Below are 20,979 nucleotides of genomic sequence, written 5' to 3' on the forward strand. Positions count from 1 at the left end.
CTCTCCATAGCTTGCACCTGCAGCTAAGTCTGTGCTAACTCATCATAATATTATTCTACAGGAAAGACAAACAGAGGACCAGATAAGATCAACTATGTCCTGGAACAAGTCTAACTTTCTTCCCTTCTCTACCCAGAAACAAAAAGATTTCACTGACTCTCATCTAGTGGACTAATTATTTAATTTTCATTTTCAGCGAGTAAGCCTACAAATGCCTCACTAACTACTCTCTCCAGTACAGCATACATCGCCCCTCCTCTCTTCATATGGTAGAAGAAAGAAGCCCAAAACTGTGTCAATCTCTCTTTGTCCACCTTTTGTGTACTAGTACATTCCAGGTGTAAGAAGCCCTTTCCTCCTACACAGCTGCTAGCAGAGAAAAAATCTTCTTCCCCCTGCTGGTAGAGATCGAACTTACACTGGATGCTGGAGGCGTTGCTATGACAACAAGTGCCCAGCACCTGGCAAGAAATCTCCGTCCAAGCTGCACCTGATCCTGTTCTGGCTGCGACAAGCTAGATCAAGCAATGACATCCGCGACTGACAGCCTAGAATCTCTCCGACAACAAATAAACTCTCTCGCCAAGATTGTGCTTCACAACAAAAGAACATTGGACTTGATAACTGCTAAACATGAACATGGGAAGGGTATTGGAAAAAAATGCTGTTTCTTTGTAAATGAATCAAATATTGTTGAAACCGATGTTAACACTCTCAAAAAAAACGTTGTAATGATCCATTTTCAAAATTTCAACCCACCTAACAATTAGGTTGGTTTAGTAACCCTTGTTGGTCCCCCAGTAATACTGTATATTATTTTGATACTTGCTCACTGTTTTATAAGATTTCTTTTCTGACAAGACTGTTTTTAAGATTTCCTTGCTGACAAATTACTGCCATTTGCTAAAATCACTACAAAACAGGTCATGGTCAATTATCAGACTTTGGATTCTCCCGAGATGAGATGAGTTGGCCCTTAGGGCTGGTGATGGCACTTCTCCATTTTTAAATCAAAGAAGGGGAGATGTTGGGGACCCCTGTTGTGTAAAGTAGCAGTATCTCCATGTCTGGGTGCCTTCCTACTCTCTTCCTGACTCATCTTTGAAGTAGCCACCACAGAAATATGGCCTCTGGCTCTGAAACTGCCAGGTTTTCCTGTGTGATAATCAGGCAATGTCTGACAACCTGGCAGAAGCCCACCACTACATGTAAATGGAGCATCCTACAAAGCAAGGCTTTTGCTACTGTATCCACACTATAAATATCCTGGTTTCCCCCTAATTGGTTTCCCCTAATTAATCGGAGCTGAATCACTAAGACCTGGAGCTGAGCTGAGTCACTGAATAAAGAAGTGGTACCACTGAGTCTGACTGAGCTGAGTACTGTGTCTTACTGCCTATGATCCAGTCTTCCCGGAGAGGGCTGTCTCTTTGTAAACCACGACTCACGGAGACCCTGCTTTTGCCGTCCCGCACCTCCCCTCGTGACCTGGCAGCTGACGGATCTCGAACCCAGAGGGAGTGCCCAGTAGATTGGGACGGAACCTGCCCAGGCGGAGCCTCAGCAACGCGGTGCGTGGGACCCGCCAGCGGTGCGGGAGAGACAGGCACCAGCCAGCAGCTGGCGTTCCGCAAAACCCGCGCACCCATATTTATGGATTTGATCAAAACACCTTACATACATGTATGAAATTCTCAATAAAGTTTTTGTAAAAGTTAAAAAAAAAACTTGGATTCTATTACACTTAGCACAGTGTCATTTCTTTGCAAAACCTTCTTTCATGACCTTCCTCAGAGGCTGTTCTGATTAGGATACAGTGATTTGAGTCAGTGTTTGATCTGAGCCATCCTTCCAGTTCTGGCTGGGTGAGGGGATGGGATACCTGGCTGACTGGCTAGATCGCTCCATTCCCTGGTGACAAGCTAAAAGGGAATAAAAGCTTATTCGAGTTTGCTAAACCTCAGCCACTTTTCTGGAGAGAGTTTCCAGTCTTGCTTCTGCAGAGTATGTTTCGGGCTCAAAATTATCTGTGAGACCTCTGCCTTCTCCTGACCATCATTTCTTAAGAAATTATTTTGGCAAACCAAGGGCATCCATAAATAGAAAATCTGTATTATCGTATGGAAAGTTTCTGGTATCATATATAATTACATCTTCAATGAGTAGTTTCAAAACCACAAGATAATGAATTCAGAAAAATATAAACCTCTTTTGAAGACTACGGGATTTTGTGAATATTCATCAGGGATAGTAGGACCAGGGAAAAATAGGAAAAATTAGTCAGATAAAAGTGAAATTGTGTAATAAATAATGAAAAGCTAATTATGTACATATGCATTTATCTATTTGAACTTAAGACTGTGGATATGTATTTATGCATACACGAAATACTTTTAAAGGGTCAACACTATTGGAAAGCTTTTTTTATCTATGATTTCATAAGTTTTGTTTCAAGTTAAAGCATTGTAGAGAAGTGAAGGAGTTGGAAATAAAAAATAAATGATATACTTCTGAGGTGGGCACACAAAACTCCCAGGCATATGGGACATAAAGCGTCTGTGCTCTCACTGCCCTTCCACTTCTTTCTTGGACTGGTTTGGTTTTACTCCATCCACTGTTAGTCTCCAGTTCTTCCCCATAAAGTTTTCTAATGTTCCAGTTACCAATTTTAAGACCTTTGCTTTGTTTGTTCTTCTAAAGGGTTTGCAATCAGCAGGAACTTGCAGGTCAGTAACCTGGACACTAAGTGTCCAATGCTGTTTTTGGAGTCATATTTATTAAATTAAACAAAAGTCATATTTCACTAAAGGAGTGTAGCTTAAAATATACTACAATATGCCTCTTGCTTGCCACCCATATTGTAAACAATATATGGGGGTGGTCTTAGGCTTCTGTTCCTCCTCCTGTTTGTCTATCAAGACCATATTAAAAACACTGTCCCCTTACGTAGATGTTGTGTCTGTCATGAACAGCCTGGAACAATGATGGTCTTTGTCTTCATTTCCTGATAAGGATCCTGTTACTGAGATATTTAATTCCCATGCCACCATCATAACTGTTGTATCAATATATGGAGAGCACTTCTACGTTGGTGGAATGGAAAGACAAAACAAGAAAAAGGAAACGCCTTCCATTAAGAGAAGATTTGGGAGGATAACAGTGGAACAGATTCTCTAAATCAATCCACGGTGCAGGGAATAATCAGGAAATAATTGTTTCCTCTTCTTCAGGAAATGCACACTAAAATGCTAATTAACCTTTGGGCACAACGATTCAACTTCCTGCCTTTGCAATGATCATCTTTACCATCAGCACTGATTAGCTCCTATGATGCTGGGGCATTATGTGAAGATCTTGCAACTTGATACAATAGTGCAGTATATTTAGAGGTAGGAAAAATAATCAGGTGTGAACCCTGATTACCATTCCTGTTTCCTTTTAGAAGTCTCTATTTACACCAAGAGTAGCATGGTGGATGGAGCAGACAGGGTCACGGTGGTCACCAGACCAGAAGGACACTGTTGAAGGATGTAACATTCTTAACACAGTAATGCTATGAAACAGTGCTGCATACTTCCAGCAGGGTGGTGACTGCATGAGGCTGCTCAAAGTTATCATTGCTGCTGTCAAAGCTATTATTACTGTGTAACTCAGCATATACGCCTTTGAAGCAACAGCCCTTTAATTTCATGCTGACAAGCAAGCAATTGTCTATATCATCTTCAAGACACATGAAAGAGGATTAAAGTATTTCCTCCATTTCTAATTTCTAAGCAATCCCCAAACAGAAGGATTACATTTGGGAAATCTTAAAGACAAAAGCTGTTCTGTAGATGAAAATGCAGCTTGACAAGCCAGTACAACCTCCTGAACATTTCTACAACAAAAAATTTAGCCCAGTCATCAGATATGTAAGAGCAACATTTTCATTGCAAAGTGATCAGAGCTTAATGGAGTCCTTTTTGAGTAAATTAGAACAAGAAGTGAGAAAGATCATGACCCTTGCATTTAATTAAACTTCTTCAAGTTGTTACTTCTATAGGTAGATTAACAAAGACCATGTTAACACACTTCTTAATGTGTGAACATATGTACTCAGTCATACAGAAGTTACTGCATTTTGAAGAAAGAGCAGTATTCGTTCTAAGTCGACTTTAATTCTCCCCAAAATAAGTGAGATAAGAATATAAACGCAAAGGCTCTGGCTTCACCAGACAGAGTAAGATATTAAGTGGGGAACTTTGTGCAAACTACCTAGGATGTCTAAATATCAGTTTCTCCTGCTGAATAATAGCTAAGAATAGTGCTTAACTGGGAGGATTAGTGAAGTGACTAAAGATAATAGTTCTTCCTTGTGCCCAGCTCAAAATAAGTGGCCAATTAATATCAACTTCATTATATCCAAATTATACAGAAATAAATGACATACTAGTAAAATTGTTTCACTATAATGCCATTAATTATTAATTTCTCTTCATCTTAATAGTGCATTGCCTTCAGAACTAATCAACAAAAATAATACAAATGGCAACTTATTGGATAATTAATAAGGAATCAACATATAAGAATTGAAAATGCAGTTATTAATATTAACTCATTTCAAAGATATCTTCCATTGTCACAGGGAGAGTTCCACAATTGTTTTACAACTTGTCAGTATGATGGTTTAGTTTAGTGTAACCAAGTTCTTTTTTCTTAATATTTGGAACGCATACTCATTTTCCTTCTCAATTTTTATGTAGAAATATAAATTTAAAATATTAAATTTTTTATCATCTGGAACTATTAAGTTTAAATTATGAAATTTAATATTTGCCATATTGTTAAGTTTCCATTTGCTTAAAGAAGAAAAATACAGGCGAATGATCTTGAGCATAAATTTTTTTGTCAGTGTTGGAAGGAGAGACACAGTAAAAGAATAGCTCATCTTTAGGAAAACAGCAAAAGGCAAAAACGGATCATCAGGAACAGAAACAACACTGCACAGTGGGGCTGAACTCTTAAGGCATAATTGATACTGCCGGTTTGAAAATGGAACGAAACCAAGACATTATAATGATAGTCGTTTGGTGCTAAGGATGACTCCTTTAACAATGGAACACAGTCGAATCCCAGTGTGATCATTACAGGCTATTTTCCTTGTTCGTGTTCCCAAGGGAAATGCCTAGAAGAGGCAATGATAATTTTAAATTGCTCATTCTCATTTGCAATTTTTTCTTTATCTTTTTTTTTTTGTTAATGGGTGAGAGGGCTTTCTTAGAAAATATTCTTTTCCCACGCTGCTAGAGGAATGGCTGGGGAAGCAGGGTTGTGAGTTGATAGGGAGCAATAGAGAACTCAGTACTGGATGATTAGGGCAACGACAAAGTAAATTACCTGTGGGCATCTGCTCCATGTTCCCCACTCAGACATGACACACTCATTGGGACACAGGAGGGAACAGGCCTGGGTTTCTGGGGGAGAGTCATCCTGGTTACACAGGCTCCTGTCCACTGCTCCTCCTTCACTGTCAGCAGCATTTACACACCTGTTAGGCAAGACCACAGATAGTGTGATTGCTTTAAGTGGTGAAAAGTAATTTAAAACAGTAATAGTACACCATAGTTACTGATTCTCAAAGATAGTTAAATTTAAAATAAGGCCAGCAGAGAAACAAGAAAAAGCCCCTCATTTTCCTCATCCAGTGGGATTTTATTGACTGATAACTCAGTACAGAACACTTGATGCAACAAGTGAAAGAAATGTGGAAAGGTTATGGACATGGCTGTCTTTGTATGGCTCCAATTCTCTAGAGACCTAAAGTAGACCTACCCATGTCCAGCGTTGAGTGGATATTCTTTCAATTGTTAAATATTTTGAAAGTTTTCCTTCTCCAAATCACTAATATATTTGCAATAGCTAGAGTCTTCTTCTTTCTGTGGTTCTAGTAAACCTTTCTCAAAGTTCCCAAACATCCCTCATCTTTAATACAAGTATTTTAGACCATAGAAAAATAATGTGACAATAATCAATCATTCTTACAGGCATTTGGCTTTTACATATCAACATGGAATGTGGCCATTATAGCCAACAGGCAACATGTAAGCATTGCCACAACTCACCAAATTGCAGGTGAACACCTTATACCTGCACATACTACACAGCGTCAGGCTTGGAGATAAGCACACATGATAACAACACTTATCACGTTCTGGTTATGCATGATGGAGATTCAATCCTATTTGAACGTCAGTGTTCTGCCCCAAATGTTTTAAGTAAAATATACAGACAACATCAAGGCTTTGAAAGCCTGATGATCTGTAATTCTCACTCTGCTAGTTGGATCATACAGTGTTTCAAAACTGGTTGACAGTGTCTACCCTACAATTAAATAGAAATATGTATAAATGCACATTAAACCAACTCCAAGCTGGAAATGTTTACAGCAGCACTGTTCAATATCCAACCAAACTATAAATAGTTCAATTCTTCAGTATTGTATAATAGATATATACATTGTATTAAATATAGTTAAATCCCATAAAGAATAAAAATATATGGACTATTGGTACATGGAAAAGCATGGAATATGTTGTTAAACAAAGGAAGTCACATGGAAGTGTCTATACTCTATGATGATTCCTTTCATATAAAGGTTTAATAATAGGCACTACCAATCTGTGGTGTCAGAACAGTAGTTACCTTAGGAGAAATTGTTAGTGACTAACTTAGGTAATCAGAAATAATTTTTTTACTCCAGGCTTTGCTCTATAAGTATATTGGTGTTATGACAACTCACCTAGACATATTTCCATGTCGTTCATGGAAATTCACCTATACTTGTATCTCAGAAGTTTTTTTTAAATTTTTTCCAAAAATATTAAATATGGGACTGTAGAGATGGCTCAGTGGTTAAGAGCACTGACTGCTGTTACAGAGGACCTGGTTTCTATTCCCAGCACCCACATGGCAGCTAACAACCATCCATAACTTCAGTTCCAGGGAAATCTGACACCCCCCTCTGACCTCTGTGGACATGGTATGACACTAATGCACTTACATACATGCTGGCAATACACTCATATACATAAAATAAAAATAATAAATAAAATACTAAGAAAATAGACACTTGCTATGGGCCAGTCTTTTCTGATAGGTGTTAGAATTTTTTTTATTAGTACTGATACTTTTAGTAATTTATTTTTAAATTTTTTATTCAATTATTTTTATTTTGGTATGAGTGGTTTGTGTGCATGTTATATGTGCACCTATGTGTGTGATGCCCTTGGAGGCCAGAAGAGGGCATCAGTTCCTCTGGAGTTGGAGTTACAGATGGTTGTTAGCTGCCATGTGGATTTTGGGAGCTGAGCCATGGTCCTCTACAAGAGCAGCCAGTGCTCTTAACTGATGAGCCTTCTCTCTAGCCCCAATCATTTAGTAATTTTTTTCAATCAAGGTCTCATGTAGCCTGGGGTGGTCTTGAACTTTTAAGCATCCTGGTTCTGCCTCTCAAGTGTGGAGACAGGCTTGACCCATCATGCCTGGCCCCTCTTTTCTCCTTGCGGTTAATTGAATTTGAGGGCTGACTGTGTATTAGGTTCTTGCCTGGGTACTTAAGTACAAAACTGGCAGAAGAACAGATATAGTTACTGTATTTGTGGGTGTTTTGTTCTAGTGATAACAATAAACATGAAACTAAAAATGACAATTGCTATGCAGAATGGTGGCCCACCTATGGCCCGGGACTCTGGAGTCTGATAACTAGATTTTGAGTTTAAGGCCATTTGAGGCCAGCCTGGGCTAGAAAGACCAGATGCGATTGCATCTTTTACGTACACATTACAAATAGAAAAAAAAACAAAAAAAAAAACAAAACAGGGAGGTGCAGATAGGGGAGGGAATCTAAATAACATCAAACTATTTTTTTTTCTTTCAGTCCCATAGAGCCAATGAATTTTATCCACAGACTTAGGATCTACGGATTACAAGTTAATGATGTCTTTTTTTCCTCCATTGGGACAGAATGTTGTAATGTAACCCTGGCTGGCCTTAAACTCATCTGTGATCCTCCTGCCTCTCCTCCTGAGTGCTAAGATTACAGGCATGTGTCACCATACATGGCTTGGCAAACTCCATTCTAAAGTACTTTACTTGCTTATGTTTAGGCTTACTAATTTCACAGTAACACTCTTGATTTTTTTTTTTTTTTTTTTTTTTTAGCAAAATGGTTAAATCATTATGCAATGTATTTTATTATTCAAGATTCCCTGAATAAAGAAACTGAGTTTGATATTTTAGTATTAAAAGAAATTTTGCCTCTTCAAAATAAGAATGATGTGTAATGGTACCCATTATGTTTTACTCACATTAATTTTTTTGTTTATAATAAATGTATTAATTTGCTAACCCCCAAGAAATTTACATTTAGTCTATCAAAAGGTGATAAAAATAGAACCACTGTAAATAGGAGGTTAGCAGAGCCTGGCAGGTAGGGAGGAGGAGTAAGGTTTCTGTCATAGGGAGGCCCAGTCAGAATCATCCAGAGATTTCCATCTCTTCTGTGGCAGGAGCCAACAGGGAAATGGGAGTCCACAGAATGACTTCAATGTTTTTTCCTGGACAAACTGGAAAAACTAGATATTGCTTTCTTCCTTGATGCGCACACTGAACGGATGGTTGTTTATTTTGGATAATGATAGCCAGCGGACATTTAAATTAGTTTCTGTTTGCTTTCAAAATGCACATAAGCAGTAATAAAGGAATTTGTTACCAAACCGTTATTAATAATGATGATGATAACAATCACATTCTATTGGAGCCATGTCTTCCTCTTTCTCATCTCCTTTCTTTGTGAACAAATTGTGCTCACAGTAGTGGGGTTTGGAAAGGCCTATCTTCCAAGTACAAAGAACTTGGTAGCAGACATTCGCAACAAATTCAGTGGTTTATGCTGAATACTAAGCCTGAATTTACGTTACAGGAACCTTACACATAAGTAGTACTAAGTGTCTAGGGACAGGAGGATAAAAGTGGGTCAAAACACTGGAGGACTTATGGAAAGTGTGTTTAAGGGGTATCTAGATCCTCATATCCTGTCCTGTAATCCATATAATCTGGTGATTCTTTCTCTACTCTCCCTGCAGGTAATTGAAGGTCTACTGTCCGGAGAGGACACAGGATCAATGTAGTAGAGAACTCTTGGTACAACGAAGGGCAACAACCTTAAACAGAAAGTTCAGTAGACGTCTACGTACTCCGAAAACTCTCACCACTAACTTAGTGGCGTAAACAATAAAAAATTATCATCTTACAGCTGGGGAGCAGATAGCCAACACAGGTTTCATTGGGCTAGCACCCATATGCAGGTGTTGGCAGAGGTCCATTCCTAGGGGAGAATCTGTTTCCTTGATTTTTCAGGCTTAAGAGGCCACATTCATTCCTTGGGTGGCCCTTTTCTCCAAAGTCAGGAGCCTTGAACTTCTCTGTGCCTTCTTTTTGTAGTCATGTTTTCCTCCTCATCTCCTCTACATTCTTTTTTTAAAAAAAATTTTATTTTTATTTTATGTGTACGTGTGTATTGCCTGCATGTAGGTAAGTGCACCCGTGTAGTGCAATGCCCATGGAGGTCAGAAGAGGCTGTCGGATCCCTTGGGATTGGAGTTACGACATGTGGGTGCTGGGATTCAAACCCGGGTCTTCTGCAAGAACAACCAGTGTTCTTAACCACTGAGCCACCTCTCCAGCCCCTCCTCTACATTCTTAAGGTCCTTGTGAATAGCCTGCCAAACCAGACAGCTTAGGAAGGTTGCCCATTGCAAGGTCTTTACCTTAATCATGCCTGACAACTCTCCTTTTCCTAAGGTGTCATATCAGATTTGAGGAATTAGGATGTAGACATCTTTGGGGGCCATCATTCTTTTGCTACAATAGACTTCTTTTCACTGAGTTCCCAGAATACTGGCCATTAGAATTATCTATTTCATTTGTGATTGAAGAAAAAGTGTTTTGGGGACTCTGAGCAATCCAAAAGTAAAAATTTAAAAAAGGCTGAAGTGGAAGGTGTTCCCAGATGAAAATGCAGTAACCCACTACACATCCTGCGTCATCAATTTCCTTGTCATCGGTTTTGCTCATCACCCTTCAGCCATCATGTACTTTATTTCTGCTCAAATTTATTGCTAAACTGCTTAAGGCAATTTCTGTACTTGCTGTCAACACTTGCTGCACTCCTCTCCTCTCTGTGGCTAGTTCTTGAATGCACTTTCACTGTGTTTATACCGCCATTGCAGAGAACTCTCCTATCAAAATCATCAAGAGACTCCCCACTGCCAAGCTCAGGGGTCAGCGCCTATCTCCCTGAACACAGTGGCATCTGAAGCAATGATGACTGTATCTTTCTCTGAAACCCTCTTGCTTGCCTTCTCATCTTCTTTGTTTCCTTATTCCCCTGAGCTTTTCTCAGACTCATTTTTAGCAGCAGTCTCTTTGAATCTTTCTAGTCTATAAATGTTAGGGTTACCTGGAGCTCAAAATTTTATCAATATATACCGAATTTATAAGCTAATGGCAGCAAAATTTATAACCTTCATCCATCCTCCGAATACCAGCCTATAATAGCTCAGTTGGAAAGTTAATATCATATCTCAAATTTAATATGTTTGAAAGCTAACTTGTTTTCCTGTCAATCCTGACTCTAACATTTCCCGACTCAACAAATGTGGCCATTATAATTGCTCAGGCCATAGACGCTAACAATCATCTGATACTTCTTTCTCTCCCACTCCACATTCATTTTATTATCATATCCTATGTTCTGTATCTTTGAAATTTATTCTAAACTTGACATTTTCATCATCTCCAGATTCTACAGAATTCAAACAATAACCTTTCTCACCTGGAATTGTGTAATGGCCTTAATCCTATATCTTTGCTTCTAAATTTCCATACCCACCCAAACCTCTCTATGCCACACCCAAGAAGGTTTCTTTCAAATGTAAAAGAATCATGACCTTCCTTTTACCCCAAACTTTCCATAGCTTCATTGTTTAATGTTGCAGTTAGAATAATATCCTGTCTTTATCTTCCTTCAGAATGCAGGATGTGGTTTGCAAAGCAATGCCAGTCAGGTGGGGCATCTGGTAGTTCTACCATCAAACCAGGAGAGATCTTGTTTTAAATGTTCTTTCCTTTTGGAAGTCTATCTCCACAGACCTTCATGGTCATGTAGGTCTCTGACTTTATTTGGTCTCAGATTTTACTTTGCTGACCAACTTCTCTAAGATAGGACCCCTATGGCTCCAACTTCATTTCAATTTTCTTGTCATTTCAATGCAGAATCATCTCAGTATGCATTAGTTTACATGCTTATTTTTCTGTTTTTTCCTTTGAGAGAAACATAGCTTTTTTTTTTTTTCTCACTATTTTACTTCTTATATTCAGAACAGTATTTGGAACATAGAAAGCAAATAATCATAAATGTGGCTTGATCTGAAAATGATCACAATCATGATTGGAGTCATGAAGACAGTTTCCAGTGTTGAGGTTTTAAGGAAGGGAAGAGATAAACTGCTTCATTCATGACAACAAGATCTTATTGAGGTCAATAATAGTTTGGAATTCAAGGTGCATGGAGGATTTGCTTCATATACTTATATGCGGACACATACACGAAGCACAGTATTTAGTGAACATGTACTGATTGGCTAAATCGCAAGAAGAAACACCACAGAGAGGGCGACACAAACAATACACATGCACTTTCACCTAGTTCCAAAAGTTAGACATCTGAGGTCAAACTGTTGAATTGTTGGGGGGTTGGTAGGTTGCTTTCTTCTACCCTGTGTCTTCATATGTGGCTGTATCCTAATCTCTCTTTCTGTCTCTGTCTCTCTCTGTCTCTGTCTCTCTCTGTCTCTCTGTCTCTCTGTCTCTGTCTCTCTCTCTCTCTCTCTCTCTCTCTCTCTGTATTTAGTGGCAGGGGGTCATGGTAGCCCAGGATGACCTCAAACTTCTGATCCTCCTACCTCTATCTCCTGTGAGTCACCATGCCCAGCATCCTAATCTCTTCACATACAGACACCAGTCAGATGGGATTAGACAGGTGTCATTGACTCATTTTGCCGTAAGTACCCTATCTTGCTTATCACCAATACGTTATGAGGTGCTATTTAGAGGCAGGGGGTCATGGTAGCCCAGGATGACCTCAAACTTCTGATCCTCCTACCTCTATCTCCTGTGAGTCACCATGCCCAGCATCCTAATCTCTTCACATACAGACACCAGTCAGATGGGATTAGACAGGTGTCATTGACTCATTTTGCCGTAAGTACCCTATCTTGCTTATCACCAATACGTTATGAGGTGCTAGGGGTTAGAACTCTGACACATGGATTTGTGGAGGGGCACATTAGTGCATCACAGAGGATCATGTGGTGTTCTTTCTACTGTATCAGGTGGCACATATAAGAACGGAAGGCATGGCTAAGAGGACCTCAGTGTTTTTTCCTCCACCAGTGTTACAGTTCCCTCAGCAGTAGTTCATTTTTTTTTAAGTGTTCTATCTTTCCTGAGAGTCTCCTCTAAAATTGCTAAGAGTCCTGAACAGGAAGAAAGTGCCTGGTGAGGCCTCAGCTCATTTGCATATTACTTTATAAACCTGCTCAGTGAGACTAAGGCACAGGGCAGAGGTATTGAGGAGGAAATGGTAAAAGCCTGAAGTTTGCTAGAACCTGAGCCTAAGAGTCTCTAAAGCAAAGGACACGGGCATAAGGAAAGGAAGGTGAATTGTTGGCCACCTGCTTGGGCTGCTGATGGCAGGTACCTTTATAATTCTACCACCAGCTGCTGCTTCCACGATGCTTACCTGAAGTTTTTGAAGCCTTGAAACTGCCAAAAGTGGCAGGTATATAGTGGATTATTGACAATGGAATGGCCCTAACACCACGATCAACATATGTAAGTAGGATGTGCCTTGGCAACAAGCTTCCAGACAACAGTAACCTCAACAGGCCGCTATCCGACTCAGGCGCTACCTAAATCTGCTATGTAATTGAATAGTTGACAACACTAGATTTTCTTCTTATTTCACATACTGAATATTATGTAGCAATATTTTAACTTTTGCTTGTCCAGTCTTTAATGTCTATTGCTATTATCCTTTGTTGAGAAGGAAATGTTTCCTTTTATGTCCCAAGTTATTTCTGAATACCCAAACTTGATAAACTTAGACCAAGTGTATGCCTTTGGGTCCACTGTTGAATTACCGAATAAAATCTTCCATGATGCTCCCTCAGTAAGTGACCTAGTATTCATAATTATTTTAGAGATGCATTTTTGTATTAAAATATATAGCTACTATTTATAGAGTCCCCTCAAATTTTAATGCCCAAAGCTAACTATGGAAGATGCCAATCAGTCTTTCCAGTGTCATGATTGGCATCGCCAAACAGGTTAATGACCATCAAGTATGCAAACTATAGGGCAATCAAGAGAAATGGCAACACAGTGTCTGATTAACACAGTTAGTAGTAGTGGCGGGGAGTCAATGGAGGGACATTGACCTGTTCCATACAGTGAACTGTCCACAGCAGGGATGAAGGAATAGTAAACCCTGTGGGTAGGTGATGGAGGATTGCTATTGCACACGTGGTAGGATGGGTATACATGCTTCCATGGATTCTTGAAGATACACAAAAGTCAGAGTATATGGTATGGATGTCGTCATGTATTTGGACAGCAACACTGGTGTTTTTATGGAAAGCATGAATGCTCCATCACTCCATTTTCACACACCTGATTCTTCTAGATTGTGTTCCTCTTCCACAGCGTGGAGACCTCAGCTCATTGTTGATTTTGCATGAAGACCAGTGTTCTACAACCCAGGAATATTGATTGCATTCACTGTAACAAGGGATTGCCTCATGAACCTGTCAAGAGCAGGAAAGAAAAAAATTATTTGGAACTATCCAAGTTATAGAAAAATAGCCTATCCTCTAATAATGCCTGCTGAACATAACCCAAGGAACTACACTGTGGCTCAAATAGCCAAATTACATTCCCCTAAAGCGAAATATATTTGAGTTGCCTGAAGAAGCATACAAGGACAGTTGTCTAAAGTAAGATGGTGCGCCTTCAAGATGAGAACAAAGGACAGCTGTTTCCCAGCACCAGGAGCAGAAATTCCATTATCATTTCACTTTTTCCAAGAGCTTGCTCATATCTGTTAGACGCCAGTTCTCAATTACTCAGTATATTGTATTCTCAGATGTACTTTAACAAGTCAATTGAAGCAAATACATATAAGGAAAATTTACTCTTGAATATGAGTTTTTAGAATGCATAAGCAAAGTGGTATCATTTGCACCAAAAATTTCTTTTTATGTCTCTAAATGATCAGTGCTAACAGGCAATCATTCAGCCTCCTGGGCATTGTGGCCTCTTATGAATGTAGGTATTTGTAGGATGTTTTCAGAGCATAGCTAAAATGAATATGTGCATGCACACACACACACACACGCACTCACACATCACTCTACAAGACAAACACTGCAAACTCTTCCTTGTTAGCATGCTTCCTAAGGATATTTACAATTTTATAATTAAAAAATAAAACAGCATGCACACTACATGAATTCTTCTACTTTTGCTAAGCATTGCTTGTAGTGATGCTCTCCTGACTTTGTACCACAGTGGGCAGCCAGCTGAGGTCTCTTTGAGGCCACATTGAATACTCATTACTCCTCATCACAGAGTATACGCTTCTTCCAGTGTAATAGACATAAAAAGAAACCTCCCCCTTTGCCCCCTACTCACAAAGATGACTCTGTTAGAAGTAGAGTGAAAAAGAGTGACTCAGGCTCTTACCCAAATGGTTAATTAATGTTTTTTTCTTTTAAAGCAAAATTTAAATACCAGTGTCTTCCTCCACCTTCCTTTCTAATTCTATAAAATTGTAAAAGGAGACTAGGCAGAGCCATCTAAACAGAACCATCTCCTGTAAGTTCCCACTAAATGCAAAGCAAAGCACGGGGGTAATGGGATAATCAGAGCAAGATTGGAGCTTTGTCAGCACTTTCATTGGAAATCACATGAGAGGACGTGATTGGAAATACCACTTCTTAGAAATCACAAATAATGTCAGAAACTATTTTTAACCATGAGGTTCTATTTAGCCGTCACATAAAGCTCACAAGGAAATGAGAAACCACAAGGTGAAGAGTATGTGAGGGCAAATCACAGGAGATGGGAAGACAGAGGAGGAAATGGGGACGAGGAAAGAAGCATTGATTAGAGAACTGTCTTCCATGCTATGCATGCTGATGAGAAGCACTGGCAGGGTCAGAAGTCCTTCCTAAGAGAATAAGGGGGTGCCAACTTACAGCTGAGGGGAGTCTGCTCCATTCTCATAGCATGGTCTAGGGAAGAGAAGACTCTACAAAAATAAAAAAGCATGATTCCATCGAACTGATACTGAGCTAACAACAGAGGGTTTAGCTGATCCAGACTTACCAGGATAATGAGGTTTTCACTAAATTTATGGGATCTCTCTCTCCATCCTTTATCTTATATCAACAATGTATTTGCATAAATACTTTTACATGAGACACAAGAAAGCAAACTCCATTGAGCAACTAAGAAGCGGATCAAAATTAATTTAAAAAGCCATTTACTCACATTTCATGAAGAAACTGGAGAGAAAATGGATGGGAAATGCTTTGGAACAAGTGCCCAATTTCTAGAGGTGTCAATACTGAAAAGAGCTTACACTTCTACACCATGCCCCCTCCCATTGAGACCCCAAGGTCAGATGGAGAACAAAAATTGTTCAGACACGTATCGTTGGCATAAACATTTGGCTGTCTCACTCTGCATTGGTTTCCTCTTTTTACTCCTTATGCTTCAGCGATCAGAGAAGCCAACGACAGTGAAAACCTCTGCAAGGCATGGGGCAGGTCTGCATGGGGAGATGTTGAGCCGTCTTCTTGATGAATAATGTAAAAAAAAAAAAGCACCTCTTAAAAGAGATTAATGCATCTCTCAGATCTCAGAAGAGAAACACCCTTATACAGCAGATGGTGATTAATACAGAGAACCACAACTGGCCAACGTACAGAGAACAAGAGACTGCAGAGTGTTTAACCCTGACTAGGACACCTGTATCAAACTTCTGCCTCCCAAGGCTCAGGGATCATTGCAAAAGAAGGGGTGGAAATGTGTAAGAGCCAAAGGAGGTGGGTGACCACAAGGAAACACAAGGAATTTTCCACACATAAATTTCCAGTTGGTCAGCTACTCATATGAACTCACAGAAATGGTGACAGCATGTGTTAGAGCACCAAAGAGCCCCATAAATTTAACTTGTCCAGACTATAAAAAATGTGTAGTCTATCTGTTGGAGGACCCACTTTTCCAGTGTCACTGGTCAATTATCTGGTGATAGAACTACTCCCAGGAAGGCAGGTTCACCTTTAGTTATGCTAAATAGATAGGCGGAATACCTGGTGTGTTAATTAAGTAGCAAATATTTCCTGCCTGAAACTAGCTCAGATCCTCCAGAACTTCCAGACCAGCCACAGTCATGTAGGTCTCTGTAAGTCTGTTTGCTTTCCTGAACTCTTCAGGAAAGCGTAATTTCTCCTTTTCTTCTTCATGCCTTTCTTTCTAAACATGTTTTCTTTAAGGCTTTGGGCTGCCCCTAGCATCATGTATTTCTTCATTTTTTCTCTAAAGCTTCCTTCCCCCAGCCATGTGGCTGTGAGTCAGCCATGCATCTGACCTCCATGCAGGCTCTAAACCCACGTTGCTTCTTGATTTCCTTTCCTTCTTCCCACTATTCACCTCCTCAAGGCAGCTGCCAAGATTACCAGCTCGCCTGCCCTGAGGATTTTTCTTTAACAGTCTAATAAAATTGTAAATGCTTCTGTTTGGGTCCATTCTTAAATTCTTTTATGAATGAGATTAAGAACCCTTTAGGGGACCCTCTTTCTCCCTGTTTCCGTGGGCAAATTCTATACAAGATCAAGCCAGACATAAGCCCAGAATAGACATGGAGAAATGGGTGAGAAACCCTAATCCTACCTGAGGATCTGTTGGTAACTTGGGACTGCTGGAAAGGGGAGACTCAGTCACATTTGAGGCTATGTTTCCAGAAGGTCTATTTGTTTTTAAATTTAATTAATTTTTTTTTTAAAAAAAAATATAGGGTGGAAGAGGATCTTAAAAGAGTTTAATTAATGAGATGAAATTGAAACTAATTTTTTGGAGGGAACCAGTTTGCAGAATGGTCTTCATTTGATTCTCTCTGTGCAACCCACACAGTGGAACCAGGAGTGTTTTATTAAGGACAATAAAAGGCAATAAAAGGAGACGTCTGCCTTTCCCTAACAGGACTTGGATGGAGAAGGACCATAATCGTGTTACCACATGAAGATTTGTGGGAAGGACCAGCTGTTGTTCAAGGATGTAAGATGAGTCTTGGAAAACCCTTGTTCACCGGGCCAGGACTCTTATGCAGAGGACCCCAAATACCCACAGTAGGCAGGAATACAGGATCCAACTTCCTCTCTTGTCATCATTTATGTTCTGGCTACTGCATGTTGTTGTTTAGTTGGTGCTGATTACACTATTATAGCTTTATAATGGAACGTGTTACTGCATGAACTTTATCAGAGAATCATATGAAAATGTTCTGCAGAGGAGAAATGAGCCATGGGAAAGTTAAATGAAAATCAGTTCTAAATGACACAAATTAGGGAGAAAATAACAGTTTTTAATAGGGCCATAGATGCTAAATATGCTGCTGAAAAATCTAAATCCTCAGAGAGGTACAATTTCATTCTCCTAGAAATGAGTTCTATTTATTACTTCTTCGCTGGAGACTTGGGTTTTTATAGTTTTGCAAGTTCCAGATTCATATCATAAACTCATTCATTGAGTCAGTATTTTAATATTCATTAAATAAACCTCCACTCACTGCAATGCATCAATTTAATTAAGCACCTTTCAGAGATGCTTTTCCAGCTGCAGCCTGACTTCCTCAGTATACACTTGGAAGCAGGATCTCATGAGGGGTTCAATGGATGTCTTTATTGCATATTAGAGCCTTAGAGATGAAAGGCTAAAATAAATAACCCAAAGGCAGCACCCAGTAATGAACAGAAACAGAAAGAAAAAGAAGGAAGGAAAAAAGGAAGGAAGGAGGGGCGAAGGAAGGAAAAGAAAGAAGAAAGGAAACGTTCACTGCAACAAACCTTGGTTCCAGTAAGAGGCCCGTGATGACCCAGACTGGTTTCTTTAGCCCCAAAGCCTTCACAGTGAACACTGGCTACTCAGTAGAATTTAGAAATCAGTTCAAAGGCCCATTTGAGACCAGAGAGCATGACAAGTCAGAGCCAGGGCCTGTCCCACTGCAATGAACACTATATAGGATGCAGGAATTTGCCTTTGATGGGGTTAGGATCTTCAGTCCCTAATTTAAAGAATTTCTCTCCTAGCCTTTCTAGTCATACTTTCTCCCTTTCCCACTCCTGAGTGTTTCCTTCCCTTTAACTTCCCAAATTATGGGCCTTTTATGACTCAAGTAATAATAACTTTTACTCTTCAACCTGATTTTAAAGTATCACATTATTCAAAGAAATTTTCTTCCCGGTGCCATCACTCTGACTTAGATCTGATTGTGTGGAATGTAGCATATTTAGTGCTGAAGATCTGTCCTGGGGCATCTGGGCCCACACACTGCACAACTGTTCTGACTGTGCTTACCACAGACACCACAATAATCATGTGTGTAAGATATTCTGTCTGAAGTCTTCATCATCACAATCATTTGAGTTAGACAAGGTTCATATGATGGTTAGGCACAGCTGAAAATAACTAAAGTGTGAAGAAGCAAATGGCTGGGCTGGAGCCTGAATGTGAATGTTGGAGAATTCTACTTGAGGTAGCTGTTTTTCACAAATACCACCTATTCAGCTTGTTCCAGCTCCTCACCATGCACCAAGAGAGGCTTGTCTTAACAGCTTTCTTGTTGCTATAACCAAATACCTGGCAGCAAACAACTTAAGGGAAGAAGATTTTATTTTGGCCTATAATTTGAAGGTATAGTCAGTCATAGCAGGAAGACAGGGTGGCAGGGACAGCTTGAGGCTTAGAAGCATAAGATACAGCTGGTTGCATCTGCTCAGGAATCATGAAATAGCAAACCAGAGCTAGGTAGGGTCCATAAAACCTCAAGGCCCACTGCCCTGTGAATCACTTCCTTCAGCAAGGCTGTAGAAAACCTCCCAAAACAGGGCCACCAGCTAAGGATGAGTCTGTGGGAACATTTCACATTCCAACCTTAACAGCATTGCCTGTTTCTTCAGCGATGAGGATGAAGCTGATAGGCAGTAGTCTATCTGTAGCTCCAGGCTACAGATTCCACCAATTGTATATCAAGTTTTTGAAACAAAATACTGCATCTGTATGGAAGATGTAAAGTTTCCCCCATTACCATTATTTACTAGATAATATAACAACTGTTTGCTCATTTGCATTGTATCAAGTATTGTTTGTAATCTAGAGAAGATATAAACTATATAGGAGGAAATGCATAGACAATACACTTCTCCTGTGCCATTTACATATAAGGTACCTGAGTGTCGGCAGACTTTAGTATCTCCAGAGAGTTCTGGAACCAGTCCCTCAGGGATACCAAGGAACAGCAGCAGTTCAAAATTCCTAAAATTGAAAACCACAAACCAATTTTTTGAAGCCTTCTATTGAATAGATGATGCCTGTTTCTTTAGATAGAAAAAATTACATAGGTAATTTATTCTTTATCTTTTGGTGTGAAGGCTCCTTGGACAATTTCAAGAAGTCAGAAGAGTTCTTAAAAAAACATCTTCCAAAACTGAAATGAGGACAGACATGTCTTTAGGGCATTTGGAATTCTTTTAGTCAAAAAGATGGGTTAAAATGGAAAACCCAAAGCTGGATGTGGTGGCGCACGCCTTTAATCCCAGCACTCAGGAGGCAGAGGCAGGTGGATCTCTGAGTTCAAGGCCAGCCTGGGCTACGTCATGTGAGTTCCAGGTCAGCTGGGGCTACAGGGAGACCCTGTCTCAAAAAAACCAAAAAAAAAAAACCCAAAAAAAAACCAAAAACAAAAACAAAAAAACCCCTATAAATGTGTTAAAATTGGTATTTGCAGGAAAGTCATTATGCCTCTGATTCTGTTCTGGGTGTCACTCAAGGGGATAATATTCCAGTCAGGTTTTCTGAAGATTCTGGGTCAAGTGAACAGCACTCAAAGATGTTGGCAATTTTCAGTTGTAGTTCAAATGCAGATCTGAGATCTGGCTGCCCTCCAGTTCCAAGACATTTTCACAGGCCAGCTTGTTTAGATGCATAACAACTGCAAAGGCCTCCTCAGAACGCCCTGAGATTCCCATCATGCCTAGCTGGTTTAAGTATGCATCATATATTTTCATTTTTGATACTAAAAAAATCTAAAAATGATCTTCACAATGCTAAGTGAGCTTTATTTACAAAATCTGCTGATAAATACATTACTGAGTTTTAGTAGTTGCATACTCTGTCTCCCGGTTTCCAACTTGGCTCTGTAGACTCTAAGGATGAATTCACACCCTCATCTACAGTCTCAATGAACAATGCAATCTGAGACATGTTAGTATCAGCTCTTGTCAAATGATGTGACACTGTTGTGAGTAATAAAATTTTAATTTTATTTGAGAGCTCTTCTGCATTTGAATGAGCTTATCTTTCATTAGGAATTTTCCTAATCAAGATTCCCGTGTAAAAAGAGACAGGGAGCTGCTGCTGCCTTTTTATGTAACAAGAGAAGAAAATGACTAAGAAAGAGACTATACCCTAAAATCACATTACTGTACAGATTTTTAAAAAATTATTTAATTAAAAATACTTTTATTTATTATTTTTTATGTGTATGAGCGTATTGCCTGGATGTGTGTAAGTGCATTTGTGTTGTGCAATGCCCATGGA

General features: G+C 39.5%; 1 protein-coding gene across 1 annotated transcript in view; it reads right to left on the reverse strand.

The window, feature by feature from the left end:
* The window catches only part of Thsd7b (thrombospondin type 1 domain containing 7B), a 571,555-nt gene that overhangs the window by 105,115 nt on the left and 445,461 nt on the right, over window positions 1-20,979 (reverse strand). Inside the window, exons 15-16 of the mRNA XM_029563816.1 lie at window positions 13,771-13,904; window positions 5,377-5,527 (exon numbers count right to left, since the gene is read on the reverse strand). Coding sequence (XP_029419676.1) covers window positions 5,377-5,527; window positions 13,771-13,904 — 285 coding nt within the window. The remainder of the gene's footprint in view (window positions 1-5,376; window positions 5,528-13,770; window positions 13,905-20,979) is intronic.

This window comes from Nannospalax galili, unplaced genomic scaffold, assembly GCF_000622305.1.
Source record: "Nannospalax galili isolate Female #2095 unplaced genomic scaffold, S.galili_v1.0 scaffold135, whole genome shotgun sequence".
NCBI classification, from domain to species: domain Eukaryota; kingdom Metazoa; phylum Chordata; class Mammalia; order Rodentia; family Spalacidae; genus Nannospalax; species Nannospalax galili.